The 17146-nt window shown below is 33.5% G+C and overlaps 1 protein-coding gene across 3 annotated transcripts in view; it reads right to left on the bottom strand.

Annotated features, from left to right (window-relative positions):
* The window catches only part of LOC134266968 (nucleosome-remodeling factor subunit BPTF-like), a 58902-nt gene that overhangs the window by 15505 nt on the left and 26251 nt on the right, over positions 1-17146 (bottom strand). For 2 of the 3 annotated variants that reach the window (XM_062749191.1, XM_062749192.1), the window contains exons 10-13: positions 6568-6600; positions 6238-6270; positions 3827-3859; positions 3320-3352 (exon numbers count right to left, since the gene is read on the bottom strand). In XM_062749191.1, coding sequence (XP_062605175.1) covers positions 3320-3352; positions 3827-3859; positions 6238-6270; positions 6568-6600 — 132 coding nt within the window. The remainder of the gene's footprint in view (positions 1-3319; positions 3353-3826; positions 3860-6237; positions 6271-6567; positions 6601-17146) is intronic. The other variant, XM_062749193.1, reaches the window with a different exon arrangement.

Raw genomic sequence — 17146 nt, 5'->3', positions numbered from 1 at the left:
GCGCATTAACGGTTTATAGAATATTTCGAAGATTGAACCCGATTACTATAATGCTTGTGAATCGTGAAAACGAATTTTTGGCCGTCTATGCATTAAATATTCAACTTATGATTTAAACCAAACATATTACTGTTCTATTATCGATAGTTTCAAATATTTAAAGCGATTTTTACACCCAAATCCTAAAAGTAAAGATGTTAAAAAGATTTTTCAAATTATCATTTTTCAGCAAATTTGGTTTAAAAATGTGAAATTTTCTTGTTTGATGCCCGCTGCCCCACTTAATTTTTATGCCATATAAGGGAGAGAACATTGGAAAATAACGTGTTAATTTTAAAAAGAAATCTGTAGTCAGAATATCAAGCAGCAATTTATTTTTACTAGTAATGAAATTTATAATTTTGAGCTAAATATGTATAATTCGCCCTAGAAAGTAATATTAGGTGGATCAGCAGATTAAAAAAATAATTAAACATTTAAACAAGCATATTTTCTCTATGATTCATATGTTAAAAAAATTCTTTTGCTTTTAATTTTAGAAAGCTAGAATAAATATCTTAATTTCCGCATTTCCGTCATTTCACGAGACAATGTCTATTTTAAGTAACAATCCTTTCAAAAGGAGGTCCGGTTGACCCCAAAATTTACACTGATCTGGAAAGGACAAATACTCAGTTAAGATTCTGAAAAGGTTCAACAAAATCTGTAGTTCCGTTATTTCTATAGGATGGTATGGATCTTTACCTTAAAAGGAGACTTATACTTAAAGAGACTATATCATAATAAAATAGTGCTATGTGAGAGAAAATTCAACGTTGTACGGAGCTTGTCAATTTAAAGAATCAAGATATTCTACATATACAAAAAACTCTCAGATATTTGGCTAGATGATAATCAAGTAACTGGCTTTATGTATGAAAGCCTTCGTCATTTAAGGGGATGAAAGATGCATGGTCACGTGACTCAATTGATTTACGTCATAATCTCTGATAAAAAATGTACAAAACGAGATTGAAACCACAGTACTTGTATAGTTTTTTTGACTGTTTGTTTGCGTTCACCATCTAGTATAAAAATATTTGAAAACATTCAAAATTTCTTGCAAATATTATCAAATTACGGAATAGATTAATCCACTCTGCCGTTTCCCTACTCTGCGCGTCCAGTGCGTCTTTGACGTCATAGTGGATCTCTTAGTTCAACAAAATCATACGGTAAAAACGGGTAGTAAAAAATCATAACAAGAGGCACATGGGCCACATCGCTCACCTGAGCACCAAGGGTAGGAAAAAGTAGAAAATGGCTTTTTATTGTAAAGTTTAAATCCCAAAGTAGTCCCATGACCAATCATGGATTTGCTATTTTTTAGAAAATGATTTTTAAAGAATTTTCCTATATATACCTTTAAAAACTTTGGTCGGCCATTTTGGCCCCGCCCTACCCCCTGTGGTCATGATTTGAACAAACTTGAATCTACACTACCTGAGCATGCTTTCATATAAATATGATGAATTATGGCTTTGTCATTCTTGAGAAGAAGATTTTAAAAGAATTTTCCTATATATTTCTATGTAAAACTTTGGTCAGCCATTTTGGCCCCGCCCTACCCCCAGGGGTCATGATTTGAACAAACTTGAATATACACTACCTGAGCATGCTTCCATATAAATATAATGAATTATGGCTTTGTCATACTTGAGAAGAAGATTTTAAAGAATTTTCCTATATATTTCTATGTAAAACTTTGGTCAGCCATTTTGGCCCCGCCCTTCCCCCGGGGGTCATGATTTGAACAAACTTGAATCTACACTACCTGAGCATGCTTCCATATAAATATAATGAATTATGGCTTTGTCATACTTGAGTAGAAGATTTTAAAGAATTTCCCTATATATTTCTATGTAAAACTTTGGTCAGCCATTTTGGCCCCGCCCTACCCCCGGGGGTCATGATTTGAACAAACTTGAATATACACTACCTGAGCATGCTCCCCCATAAGTTTCATCTTTCCTGGCACAGTGGTTCTTGAGAAGAAGATTTTTTAAATATGCCACCAAATTTTCATAAATTCCCAATTATCTCCCCTTGAATGAGGGCGTGGCCCTTCATTTGAACAAATCTGAATCCCCTTCACCCAAGGATACTTTGTGGCAAGTTTGGTTGAAATTGGCCCAGCGGTTCTTGAGAAGAAGTCGAAAATGTGAAAAGTTTACAGACAGACGGACAGACGGACAGACAGACAGACAGACAGACAGACAGACGGACAGACAGACGGACGCCGGACAAAATGTGATCAGAAAAGCTCCTTTGAGCTTTCAGCTCAGGTGAGCTAAAAACGGGCCATAATATATACATGGTAGGGTATTTTGTAAATTTCAGAACGCAAAAAATATTTCTACATGGTTGTTGACGGAAAAGTTCTGTGAGTTTGTCTTATTTCGCTTATTTCAGGAATATGACTCGTTTAACTTTGCCCCGTGCAATATTGAGCTCAGCTTCACCAATCGATATTTTTACAGTTAATCAATACAATGACGACCTTGAACTTCGACGTAAATTTTCAAATATTGAATGATATGATTTTTTGCAAAATAATTTTTTTATGGTTTAAGTTGTCCTAAAAAAGTCGTAAATTTCCATCTCCAGATGTGGTGTTACAAAAGAATCTTGCTTTTTCGAATTTTTAATCCTATTCATACTCTAAAATATTTTAAAATACACATTTCCGCTGGTATATTTTTTATCTATGGTGAAAAATTTCAATTATCGACCGAGTAATGGACCCAGAAACACGGTGAATAAAAACTCCGCTCAGACACTGTGGGGTATGGTATCTGTCACTCAATATCTCAGAAAAAAGTCTAGAAACCTATTGATATGTCTGCTTTATAGTATGTAGGACATACTAAATAAGATATATGCAAAATATGAAAAAAATTAAATGGCATGTATTTTTTCAGCTAAAGGTCCTTCATTCCCTTAAGCATGTTATCATGCAATACAATTGCTTGATCACATAAAGAAACCAAAAAATAACAATAAAATAAGATATTATTTCTAAAATGAAAAAAGTACATTTCAAAAAAGCGTTGTAAGACATATAAAATCATAAACAATATTTCAAATTCAGTATTTGTATTACTATTCAGACAAATTTCTGAATTTTGCGTTTGAACATGAAATATTCAGATAATGAGCAGTATCAAAAGTTCATTCAAACAATACGAAAGTTGAGCCGAGCAATATATCTTTTTTCTATACGAAAATCCATTACAAGAGTGTTTTGTTTGCAGCCATGGCGGGAAAAAAAGTTACTCACCTTTCACTTCCTGTTTGTGTTGCTTAAATTCATCTGTAAATAATAATTCAATAACTAAATAAATGGCAATCCTGATAAAATACAATCAAAACAATAATATTATTTGTTCATTAACACTTCTTATTTCAAAACAATTTTATATGAATGGTAACGGTGTTTGAAATAAATTGACATGTATAGTGTTTTTAAGCTGCCGTCATTTATGAAAATGAAACCAAAAAATCGCTTTTTTGGGTTAAAATAGGGGAGAGAGGTTTTCCATAGTGATGATGCGATTTTGTTCCAATCCCATTTTCATTTTCCATACCATGAAGTATTTATTTTCAAAAGATTTTGTGAGATATTTAATATCATATTTATTTCTATTTCGCTGATGTGCTGATCATGATATTTATAAAGTATTAAGACATATATTTCTCAGATATACTTTCAAACATTTTAAAGTATTTCCTGAAAATCTCTTTACAAAAAATGTAAATGTTAACAAACATGAAGAAAGAAAAATACCTTGTATTTCCTGCTTGTGTTTCTTTAACTCTTCTGGAAATATTGATTCATGATTTAATAATAATCTTAATGACATGCAATGATATTTTAGATTAGTTATTCAGTATGGTTTTGAATTCTCAACAAAAAAACTTATGTTTAATTGTTTATGACTGATCTCAGAATTTAATATAACACAGATTTTGATTTGTTTGTTGTTTAACGTTTCATTGCAGAGAACTCTTCACTCATATATGTATTGAAAAGATATCACTTGTCGGTGGAGAGCTGCAAATTCTGGCTTGTTCACGGCACTCATGGTCATTGAGTAGTGAGGGATGATTTTCGTGCCAGCACTTACTGCGACACGGGACCTAGGTTTATACGGTCTTTTCTAAAGTGCCTGTCTCCATGTCCAACAGTTAGATTGGAAACCGCGACTTAAGGATCAGCTCCTTACTCCATAACTCTAGAGCAGACGCACCACTATGCCACGCTGGCGATTCATGAATAGATATTTATTCTGACTACTGTCATCTTTAATATAAAATAATAAGTTTCTTTTTGCCTATACTGTATTAAAATGAAAAAAAGATATAATGAGTTGTTTTCAAATCAATTTGGGACTAGATTCAAGCGCATTTTTTGTTTCTTGTGTTATATTATTATTCCAATCTCCCTGATCAGCTTAAAGGTGATAATTTGATAAAGCAAATAACAGAAAAAGGAAATACAATGACATCAAACAGGTAACTTTAATTTAATTTCTGTGTGAAAATTTAAGTTTGTTCGTATTATGTTCAAATTTTGCCTTGCCAAGTTCTCTAAAAAAAACAGAATAAATGTAGCCCTCAAATTCGGTTAATCCATATATATTATTAGTCCCCTACCAGTGAAACCGGGGGGGGGGACTATAGTTTTCCTCTGCGTCTGTCTGTCCGTCCGTCTGTCCGTCTGTCCGTCCGTCTGTCCGTCCCCGTCAGTCTGTCCCACTTGGTTTTCCGCACTTTTTTTTCTAAACGCTTGCAGCTATTGAGCTGAATTTTGGTACATGAGTGTATCTTAATGAGTTACAGATCAAGTTCGAATTTCGTTTCACTTCATTGATTTTTGACAGAATTATGGCATTTTTAATATTTTTCATTTCCACTTGGTTTTCCGCACTTTTTTTTCTAAACGCTTGCAGGTATTGAGCTGAATTTTGGTAAGTGAGTGTATCTTAATGAGTTACAGATCAAGTTTGAATTTCGTTTCGCTTCATTGATTTCTGACAGAATTATGGCATTTTGAATATTTTTCAAAATCTCTTAATTAAGATCAGGTTCGAACTGCGCTAACTTCCGATTGTCGACAAAAATATGAAGCGAGGAAAGGACGATGGATAAATGAGTTGAATTGTCGTCTTAATGTTTGTTATTTTATTAGACTTAAGGCATTTGCAACTTAAAAATCTTTCAGTTTAACCTTGGACATGACTTTTGCACATTAAAAAATGACATCCTGAAGAAAAAGGGGAACCCGGTAGGGGACATGTATTGCTTATGCAATACTCTCAGAATGCTTGTTATAACAGTAACTTGATCCAAAGGGTTGTATCACGTCGAGTTGACAGGCGCGGATCATCAGATCTAACGCGACGCGACGCTTCGAGTTTGATCTGATGATCTGCGCCTGTCAACGAGACGTGATACGGCTCTTCGGATCAAGTTACTGTTATAATGATAAATTTATTATCAATAATACCCCCTCATACCTAGCAAAATATAGCAAAAGAAAACTTTAGATATCAATTGCATAACATTTATCCATAAAACAAAGCATAATAACAAGGAACTCTTTAACGCGCAAGAAAAATAATGTCACATTTCTGCGTACTACGTCATCAGTTTCAGAGAGTGGTGATATGGATTCAGCAAACAACATGTTGGTGATCCGGAAAATCCGGATCACGACGTCACGCGATAGCGTAAATTCAACAGTAAAATTGGGTGATACACATTAGGTATATAATAAATAGATATATCTACTTGACAGAGAAGCATATCGACCCCTAACTTAACTAAGGATCGACTTTATGAAAGGAATAAATCTGTTTGAAAGGTATACATTTACAAAAGATGTAAAATATTGATTATGAAAACTGATTAGTTTTTATTTGTGAATACATAAGAGTAAGACAATTTAAAGTGGGAAAGAGATATTTTCCAAAGTGATGATTCGACTTTATTCAAATGTCATTTTCATTTTCGTTATTTATACCATAAAGTATCTATTTACAAACAATTTTGTGGGATATCTTATATCATATTTATTTCTAATTTGCGTCTTTGCTGATATTTTTGAAGTATTAAGACATATATTTCTCAGATATACCTTTGAAATCTCTTTGTAAAAATATTTGTTAATGCTAACAAAAACGAAAAAAGAAATACCTTGGATATCCTGCTTGTTTTTCTTCAACTCATCTGGAAATATTGAAACATGAACTAAATGATAATCTTTATGAAAAACAATGATATCTTAATATATGTTATTCAATATAGTTTTGAATTTCTAAAAAAAATTATTTGTTATTACGTAGGAGTAAGACCCTCAATTCTCAGTTATCTCTTTTTTACCATTTAAGCTGACAGATTTGAAAAAAAAGTTTGTTAGATGTATGAAAATCAATTACATGTATACACTTAAATATTTTTCAAGTCTCCTTCGGTCGATTCCTTCACAAAACTATTCAGTTTACAAAAAGGTTAAAACATTAATACCTTGCACTTCCTGTTTGTGTTTCTTAAACTCATCTGAAAAATAATGATTATCAAAACAAAATACAGTGACGTCTCAAGATTATATTTGATTTTCAATTCAAACAATAAGATTCGTTTACAATAATACCAGAATTTTATACAGTGTGTCATGTACAGTCTAATTTATACTGCACTTATTTATGAAAAAAAAATTAAAATTTTATCCTAATTTGTGTCTAAAATGCTAAACAAAGTCTACCACGATAATGATGTAACTTAGTCCAACTGCCTTGTTCGTTCATTATATTTACTACAAGATTTGTTGTAAGATATCTAGCATCATTATTACGAAAAAAAATTAAGAAATGTTTGTTAACAAATGTTGTTAATGAAAAGGAATGAAATACCTTGCATTTCCTTTTCGTGTCTTTTAAAACCATCAGTAAACTAGTTCTAATTGTAACGGGAACCGTTACAGATGTTCCCCAAACGCTCCCCAACTCCCCTTTGGTGCCATATTCCCTCCAAGCTTCATTAAATAAGACATCTGTGCATTTTTTACTTTAAAAACGTTTTCCCAGAAGGATACCAATTATATTCAAATTTTAGAATTGCACGCGTGTGCATGTGAATGCATGTGCGTAATGACCATATCATTTTGTCTACACTATCTATATATTTTAATATACTATATATTAAAATATTTAGTCCAAAAGTATTAAAATAACTCATTCAATTGTATTTTTATATTCACTCGTTCCAAATGCACGCACGTGCGTGCAAGTGTATATTGACCATACCTTTTTGTAGGAGTCCCTTATATCTATCTTTGTTCTAAATCCCATCCGGTTTGGTAGAAAACCAAGGGAGTAATAGCCATTTGAAGTTTAAGCCAATCAGATCGCAGCACACATGAATACACGTGGTTTCATGAAATTTGTTCTATATCATATTGTAGGAAATCCTAATGCATGACTATTTGTTAAATTTCAAAGCATTTCGACAAAAAATAAAGGAGATATAGCCATTTAAAGTTTCAGCCAATCAGATTGCAGCTCTAGTGCATGCGCAATATTTCTTGAAATGTTTTGTATATCATATTACAGGATATCCTAGTGTATGACTATGTTTTAAATTACAAAGCATTTCGTCAATAAACAAAGGAGCTATAGCCATTTAAAGTTTCAGCCAATCAGATCGCAGCACACATGCATGCGCGTGATTTCCCGAAATGTTTTGTATATTATATTACAGGATAACCTAATGTACGATTATGTTTCAAATTTCAAAGCATTTCGTCAAGAAACAAAGGCGATATGTGCACGTGATTTCATAATTTTTTTTCCATATGATATTGTAGGATATCCTAATTCATTACTATATTTTAAATTTCAAAGGATTTCGTCAAAAAACAAAAGAGATATTGAGATTTTTGTTTCAGCCAATCAGAGCAAAGCGCACGTGCATGCACGTGAGTTCCTGCTAATTTGACAGTGACATATTATTAACAGCATTAATATATACTTATGTAATGAGTTTGATAGCATTTCATCAAAAAATGTAAAAGTTATGGCCATATTAAGTATATAAGTCATTTCACTCATTTCACGCGCCCGCACGTGCATGCGTATGAGCGCAAAATGACCTTCGTTCCGCACACCTACACTACACACCTATTAACCCTAAAAAGGTTTTAGCTCAGTTGGGTGAACAGTTTCTGAGAACACTCGGACAAAAAAAGTACCGGAGAACAAATAAGAAAAAAAACTAGAAACGATCTCGTTGCGAGCAACGAGAGGTCTTCCGTCCGATTCAGGAAAAAAAAAATTTTGGTCGCAAAGAGGATTGAACCCATGTCGCCTTTTTCTGTTTTATCCCAAACGCGCAAACCATTAAGCTTTTGGGAGTATTGCTCTAAATGTACTTGTTTGTATACTTTTGCATCCGTACACCTGTCTAAGAATCATAAAAGGCGGGTCACTATTGATAATTTGCGCCAAACGCCACGAGTAAATATTCGCGCATTTTCTTTGGACTAATCTATTAAATAGGTGTGATAGTTTCAATGAAATAAAATAAATAAAACGTTCTTATTGCCTTTATTTTATTTCGACGTTTAAAAAGTCATTGTAAACATTACATATATCGTATCTAGCCCGGTTACACTAAAGTAGTGAAACGGTAATTAAGTGTTAAGATTGACACTGAATTGCAACGTACTACTACGTGAAAGTCCAAGTAAATTTTTTTACATTTCATGCATTCTTATGTCAGAATAGTTTAATCAAACGCTCAGCTGCCTCCATAAACCCCAATGGCGAAATTGCGAAATGGCGGACTTGACAAAGACAGCCGCCATCTTGGGCCCGCTTCAGATTTTCAAATATTAATATGTAGAATTCAGATAAGCCAATTTTCAAACAACTTATATAGTAAGCATCAAATTGTTAAGATGAATACTTTTGATCAATAATGTATAACAAAGAATTGATCATTAGAGAGTTATAGATAAAAGGCCCCTCTTAGTCCCTAATTTGAAGGGTCAGCCCTATTATTTTAATATCAAATGAAAGGTCTTGCGATATTGAACATTTTGTCTTCAATATGTTTTAACAAATTATGAACAGGTGTGAAGATATGAGACAAACTGCGTCAAATTTTGTGAGATATTTCTGAGACATTTTTTCGGCCCTACCGAACTTCGGTGCCTTTTGCGCTAGAAACACTTGAAGACCCAATTACAACTCACCAAACCTTCCTCTATTTTACCTGAAAATCCCAAGTCCATATCTTAAGTCGTTTCGGAGGAGTTTCCCGGACAAGCCGACCCTCTGAAAATCAGAAAATCGTCCATATCTCACGACCGGAAGTGAGATAATCAAAAAGGAAAAAAACCTATCAAGATCAATTGAATAATTGAATATCTTTCAGATCTGAAAGTTTGGTAGAAATCGGACGAGCCATCTCTGAGAAATCGCTTGCACAAAATCGGTTGGAATAATAATAATAACTAGAGCAAAGCTCGTTGCAAAGCAACGAGTAAGTCTTCCGTCCTGTTCGACCGGTAGTAGCTTTCATTTTTAACAAAAATGAGAAATAACGCTGAAAAATGGGTTGAATCATCTAAAACTATGTTAATTAATGCAATAATAAGCCATTTTTTGCTACTTCCGGTTTGACCGGAAGTGACGACGACGGACGGAAAATTAATTTTTATGCTCCCAGAGACATATGTTACCCAAAAACTTCCCAAGCTCGGCAAAAATACGCGTTTTCCGAACACTTCCGGTTTTGCCGGAAGTGACGACGCCGGACGTATTTTGAAGACACCAAAAGATTGAGCTTAACATTTTTGACAACTTTGCTTCTTTGATGTATTACAAATTCTCAATACTTTTTGAGATATAAAGAAAAAACTTTCGACCCCTCTAGGCCCCTAATTTTAGGGGCCAGCCCTTTTTACAAGATATCATTTGAAAAATCTTGGAATTCTACATTTCTTTTGTTCTATATGTTTTAACAAAATATTTCCAGGTAAAAAGCTATCGTAGAAAAGATGTTAAAAATTTTGAAATTCGCGATAGGTCTATTTTAGGGCCATAGCGAGCGTCATCTTAAAGCTTTTAAGATTTTGAACATTTTTTGCTCAACAACTATTCAGAAATTCTTTTTCGTTTTTGAGCTATTAACAAAAGAAATATTTTGGGGCCAACCCTTCAACTCCTAAATGGGAATGTTTAGCAAAAAAATGAAAGGTTGCATATTGTTCAGAACATTATTTTGAACATCTTTTGTTCAATATTGCGTATCAAAATATTTCTCTCTTTCGAGATATAAAGCATCTAAGATTTAGCATTCTGGCCCCTTGTGGCCCCTAATTATGTACCGTACGACATAAAAATCATAATATATAGTTGTAGATGGTTGAGATAAACATCTTTGTTTCAGTAATGTATTACAAAATATTAACTGATAAAGAGTTATCGATTGAAGACTTTTGGCCCCTCTTGGACCCTAATTCGAGTGCCCAGCCCCTTTTTCGGGATTTCATCTTAAAGATCTTAAGATTTTGAACATTTTTTGTTCAATAACTATTCAGAAATTCTTTTTCCTTTTTCCTTTTAAAGCTATTAGCAAAAGAAATATTTAGGGGCCAACCCTTCAACTCCTTAATGGGAATGTTTAGCAAAAAAATGAAAGGTTGCATATTGTTCAGAACATTATTTTGAACATCTTTTATTCAATATTGCTTATCAAAATATTTCTCCCTTTCGAGATATAAAGCATCAAAGATTTAGCATTCTGGCCCCTTGTGGCCCCTAATTATGTACAATACGACATAAAACTCATAATATATAGTTGTAGATGGTTGAGATAAACATCTTTGCTTCAGTAATGTATTACAAAATATTAATTGATAAAGAGTTATCGAAAAAAGATTCTTGGCCCCTCTTGGCCCCTAATTCGAGTGCCCAGCCCCTTTTTCGGGATCTCATCTTAAAGATCTTAAGATTTTAAACATTTTTGTTTAATAACTATTCAGAAATTCTTTTTTGTTTTTGAGCTATTAGCAAAATAAATATTTAGGGGCCAACCCTTCAACTCCTTAATGGGGACGTTTAGCAAAAAATGAAAGGTTGCACATTGTTCAGAACATTATTTTGAACATCTTTTGTTCAATATTGCTTGTCAAAATATTTCTCTCTTTCGAGATATAAAGCATCAAAGATTTAGCATTCTGGCCCCTTGTGGCCCCTAATTATGTACCATACGACATGAATATCATAATATGAAGTTGTAGATTGTTAAGCTTAACATTTTTTGTTCAATAATATATACCAAAATATTGATTCTTAAAGAGTTATCGATTAAGGACTTTTGGCCCCTTTTTGCCCTTAATGTGATGAGTCAGCGCTTTTTTCTTGGTATAATATGAAAGATCTTGATGTTCTGCACAAATGATGTTCAGTATGTTTAAAAAAATATTTATACTTTAAAAAAAATGCTGCGAAACGTCTAAAAAAAAAATCGGTCATGATTCGTGTCCTAAATTTTGACCCCTAATGAGCTCCCATACTAGGCACTTTCAGAAAATATCCTGACCCAGGTGCAATATGGCAACATGTCTTCTACCATCCCTGAAAATTTCAGCTTTCTAGCTTGACCTGTTTTCGAGTTCCATTACAGACAAGGAGGTCATCTAAATTTTGATAAAAGGGTGATAATTTCCGACCGGAAGTGATTTTTCAAAATCGAAGCGCCGGTACAAACTTCCGATACAAGCACATCAACACCGAATATTTGAACCAAATCGATCGAGCCATCTCCGAGAAATCTTCTGCACAAAATCGGTAAGGAGAAAAAAGAATAATAACTAGAGCAAAGCTCGTTGCAAAGCAACGAGTAGGTCTTCCGTCCTGTTTGACCGGAAGTAGTTTTCATTTTCAACAAAATGAGATATAACGCCTAAAAATGGTTTGAATCCTCTAAAGCTATGTTAATTAATGCAAAAATAAGCAATTTTTACTTCTGCCGGTTTAACCGGAAGTGACGACGACGGACGGAAAATTAATTTTAATGCTCCCAGAGACATATGTTACCCAAAAAACTTCACAAGAACGGCAAAAATACGCGTTTTTGACTACTTCTGGTTTGGCCGGAAGTTACGACGCCGGACGTATTTTGACGACTCAAATAGATCGAGCTTGTCATTTTGAACAACTTTGCTTCTTTGAAGTATTACAAATTCTCAATACTTTTCGAGATATTAAGTAAAAACTTTTGGCCCCTCCAGATCCCTAATTTTAGGGGTCAGCCCTTTTTTTCGAAATATCATTTGAAAGATCATAGAATTCTTCACAATTTTTGTTCTATATGTTTTAACAAAATATTTACAAGTAAAACGACATAATAGAAAAAGTGTAAGAAATTTTGAAACGCTCAATATGACTTTTTTTAGACCATACCAAGCGTTAACGTGCAGTACTTCCGGTAAAAGTTAACAACACAATGCAAATCTACATTTGTTGCTCTATCTTCCAGAAAAGGTTTCATCTTCCTGTGATGAGCAGTTTTTAAGAAGAGCGACAGACAAATGACCCTTAAAAATCACAAAATTGCAAAAATCTTCGAACCGGAAGTGACGTCATCAAAATGAAAAAAAATGCATAAAGTTTTTTTTAAGTTCTATCAGACCTGAAAGTTTCATAAAAATATAACTAACCGTTTTTGAGAAATCGCGTGCACAAAATCGGTGAGAAAAAAATAATAAGAACTAGAGCAAAGCTCGTTGCAAAGCAACGAGTAGGTCTTCCGTCCGGTTTGACCGGAAGTAGCTTTCATTTTCAACAAAAATGAGAAATAACGCCTAAAAATGGTTTGAATCCACTAAAGCTATGTTAATTAATGCAAAAATAAGCAATTTGTGCTACTTCCGGTTAAACCGGAAGTGACGATGACGGATGGAAAATTAATTTTTATGCTCCAAGAGAGACATATGTTACCAAAAATCTTGAAAAGAACAGCAAAAATACCCGTTTTTGACTACTTCCGGTTTGGCCGGAAGTGACGACGCCGGACGTAATTTGACGACTCAGATAGATTTAGCTTGTCATTTTGAACAACTTTGCTTCTTTGAAGAAATACAAATTCTCAATACTTTTCGAGATATCAAGTAAAAATTTTTGGCCCCTCTAGATCCCTAATTTTAGGGGTCAGCCCTTTTTTCGAGATATCATTTGAAAGATCTTAGAATTCCTCACAATTTTTGTTCTATATGTTTCAACAAAATATTTACAAGTAAAAAGTTATAATAGAAAAAGTGTAAAAAATTGTAAAACGCTCAATATGGCTTTTTTCAGACCATACCGTGCGTTAACGTGCAGTACTTCTGGTGAAAGTTAACAGCACAATGCAAATCTACATTTGTTGCTCTAACTTCCAGACAAGGTTTCATCTTCCTGTGATGAGCGGTTTCTAAGAAGAGCGACGGACAAAATGACCCTTAAAAATCACAAAATCGCGAAAATCTTCGAACCGGAAGTGACGTCATCAAAATGAAAAAAAATGCATCAAGTTTTTAAAATGTTCTATCAGACCTGAAAGATTCATAAAAATCTAACGAGCCGTTTTCGAGAAATCGCGTGCACAAAATCGGGGAGAAAAAAAATAATAAGAAAAACAGTGGAAAAGAAACAAACGAATAACAAGAAGGTCTTCCGCTGAAGACGGAAGACCTTAAAAACAGTGGAAAAGAAACAAACCAATAACAAGAAGGTCTTCCGCTGAAGACGAAAGACCTTAATAATAATAACTAGATACGATATCGTTGCGAGCAACGAGTGGGTCTTCCGTCCGATTCTTGATGAGATGATATAAGATTTTGATTGAGATTTTTATTCTTAAATAATGATTTTCCATAATCTGTTACAAGACATTGAACATTAAAGATTTTTAAAAATCGGTTTTTCACCCCTCACGGCCCCTAATTTTAAGAATCAGCCCTTTTTATTCATATCATCTTAAAGCTCTTCGGATATTAATCACTTTCTGTTCAACAACTACTCAGAAATTCTTTTTCGTTTTCGAGTCATTTGCAAAAGAAATATTTAGGGGCCAGCCCTTCAACTCTTTAGTGGGGACGTTTGGCGAAAAATGAAAGGTTGCATGTTGCTGAGAACATGATTTTGAACATCTTTTGTTCAATATTACTCATCAAAATATTTCTCATTTTCGAGATATAGGGTGTCAAAGACTTAGCATCATAGCCCCTTGTGGCCCTTTATTATGTATCATACGGAAGAAAAATCATAATATATAGTTGTAGACTGTTTAGAATAACCTTTTTGCTTCAGTAATGTATTACAAAATACTGACTGCTACAGAGTTATCGATTGAAGACTGTTGGCCCCTCTTGGCCCCTAATTTGAGTGTCCAGCCCCTTTTATTTGATTTCATCTTAAAGCTTGTTGGATTTTGAACACTTTTTGTTCAATAACTATTCAGAATTTCTTTTTACTTTTCGAGTTATTTGCAAAAGAAATATTTAGGGGCCAACCCTTCAACTCCCTAATGGGGACATTTAGCGTAAAATGAAAGGTTGCATATAGTTTGGAACATTATTTTAAACATCTTTTGTACAATATCATTTATCAAAATATTTCTCACTTCCGAGATATAAAGCGTCAAAGATTTAGCATTCTGGCCCCTTTTGGCCCCTAATCATGTACTATACGACATTAAAATCATAATATACAGTGGTAGATTGTTGAGATAAACATTTTTGCTTCAGTAATATATAACAAAATATTGAATGTTAAAGTGTAATCGAAAAAAGACTTTAAGCCCCTTTTGGTCCATAATTTAAGCGCCCATCCCCTTTTTCTTGATTTTGTCCTAAAGCTTTTATGATTTTGAACACTTTTTGTTCAACAACTATTCAGAGGTTTTTTTTTCGTTTTCAAGTTATTTTCAAAAGAAACATTTAGGGGCCAACCTTTTAACTCCCTAACGGGGACGTTTAGCGAAAATGAAAGGTTGCATATTGTTCAGAACGTTATTTTGAACATCTTTTGTTCAATATTACTTATCAAAATATTTCTCTCTTTTAAGATATAAAGCATCAAAGATTTAGCATTCTGGCACCTTGTGGCCACTAATCATGTACCATACGACATTGAAATCATAATATACAGTGGTAGATTGTTGAGATAAACATTTTTACTTCAGTAATGTATAACAAAATATTGACTGTTCAAGAGTTATCGAAAAAAGACTTTAAACCCCTTTTGGCCCCTAATTTAAGTGCCCAGCCCCTTTTTCTTGCTTTCGTCTTAAAGCTTTTATGATTTTGAACATTTTTTGTTCAACAACTATTCAGAGATTCTTTTTCGTTTTCAAGTTATTTGCAAAAGAAATATTTAGGGGCCAACCCATTAACTCCCTAACGGGGATGTTTAGAGAAAAATAAAAGGTTGCATATTGTTCAGAACGTTATTTTGAACATCTTTTGTTCAATATTAATTATCAAAATATTTCTCTCTTTTGAGATATAAAGCGTCAAAGATTTAGCATTCTGGCCCCTTGTGGCCCCTAATCATGAACTATACGACATTAAAATCATAATATACAGTTGTAGACTGTTTAGAAAAACATTTTTGCTTCAATAATGTATAACAAAATACTGAATGGTAAAGACTTATCGATTGAAGAGTTTTGGCCCCTTTTGGTCCTTAATTTGATGAGTCAGCACTTTTTTCTTGATATCATATTATAGATCTTGTCATTTTGCACAAATGATGTTCAGTATGTCTTAACAAAATATTTATACTTTAAAAGATACAATGCAAAATGTCTCAAAAAATCAGTCTTGATTCGTGTCCTAATTTTAGACCCCTATCGAGCTTCCATACTACACACTTCAGGAAAATATCCTGACCAAGGTGCAATATGGCAACATGTCCTCTATCATCCCTGAAAATTTTAGCTTTGTAGCTTAAACCATTTTTGAGTTCCATCACAGACAAGGAGGTCATCGAAATTTCGATCAAAGGGCGATAACTTCCGACCAGAAGTGAATTTTTCAAAATCAAATTGTGGGCACAAACTTCAGATAGAAACACATAATCTCTGAAAATTTTAACTAAATCGATCAAGCCATCTCTGAGAAATCCTCTGCACAAAATCGGTAAGGAAAAAATAGAAAAAAAAATAACTAGATACGATCTCGTTGCGAGCAACGAGTGGGTCTTCCGTCTGATTCTTGATAAGAAGAGATAAGATTTTGATTGAGAATTTCATTCTGAATAATGATAAAGATTGTAAAGAAGAACAATTTTGCCTTCATAATCTGTAAACAGAAATTGAACATTAAAGACTTAAAAATTCAACTTTTGGCCACTCACGGCCCCTAATATTTGGGATCAGCCCTTTTTTTCCTTATATTATCTAAAAGCTCTCAGTATTTTGAACACTTTTTGTTCAACAACTATTCAGAGATTCTCTTTCGTTTTCAAGTTATTAAAGAAAGAAATATTTAGGGGCCAACCCTTGAACTCCTTAATGGGCACATTTAGCGAAAAATGAAAGGTTGCATATTGTTAAGAACATTATTTTGAACATCTTTTGTTCAATATTACTTATTAAAATATTTCCGACTTTTGAGATATAAAGCGTTAAAGATTACGCATTCTGGCCCCTTGTGGCCCCTAATTATGCACCATAGGACATTCAAATTATAATATATAGTTGTAGATTGTTGGGATAAACATTTTTGCTTCAGTAATGTATAACAAAATATTGACTGCTAAAGAGTTAACGATTGAAGACTTTTGGCCCCTCTCGGCCCTTAATTTGAGTGCCCAGCCCCTTTTTCTTGATTTCAACTTAAAGCTTTTATGATTTTGAACAATTTTTGTGCAACAACTATTCAGAGATTCTCTTTCGTTTTTGAGTTATTTGCAAAAGAAATATTTAGGGGCCACCCCTACAACTCCTTAATGGGGACGTGTAGCGAAAAATGAAAGATTGCATATTGCTCAGAACATGATTTTGAACATCTTTTGTTTAATATTGCTTATCAAAATATTTTCCACTTTTGAGA

The sequence above is a fragment of the Saccostrea cucullata genome, unplaced genomic scaffold, assembly GCF_032062105.1.
Source record: "Saccostrea cucullata isolate Sc308-1 unplaced genomic scaffold, CSIRO_AGI_Scuc_v1 ctg2414, whole genome shotgun sequence".
Lineage (NCBI taxonomy): Eukaryota > Metazoa > Mollusca > Bivalvia > Ostreida > Ostreidae > Saccostrea > Saccostrea cuccullata.
The sequence above is the reverse complement of the archived record's forward strand: the minus strand, read 5'-3'. Positions and strand labels throughout refer to the sequence as shown.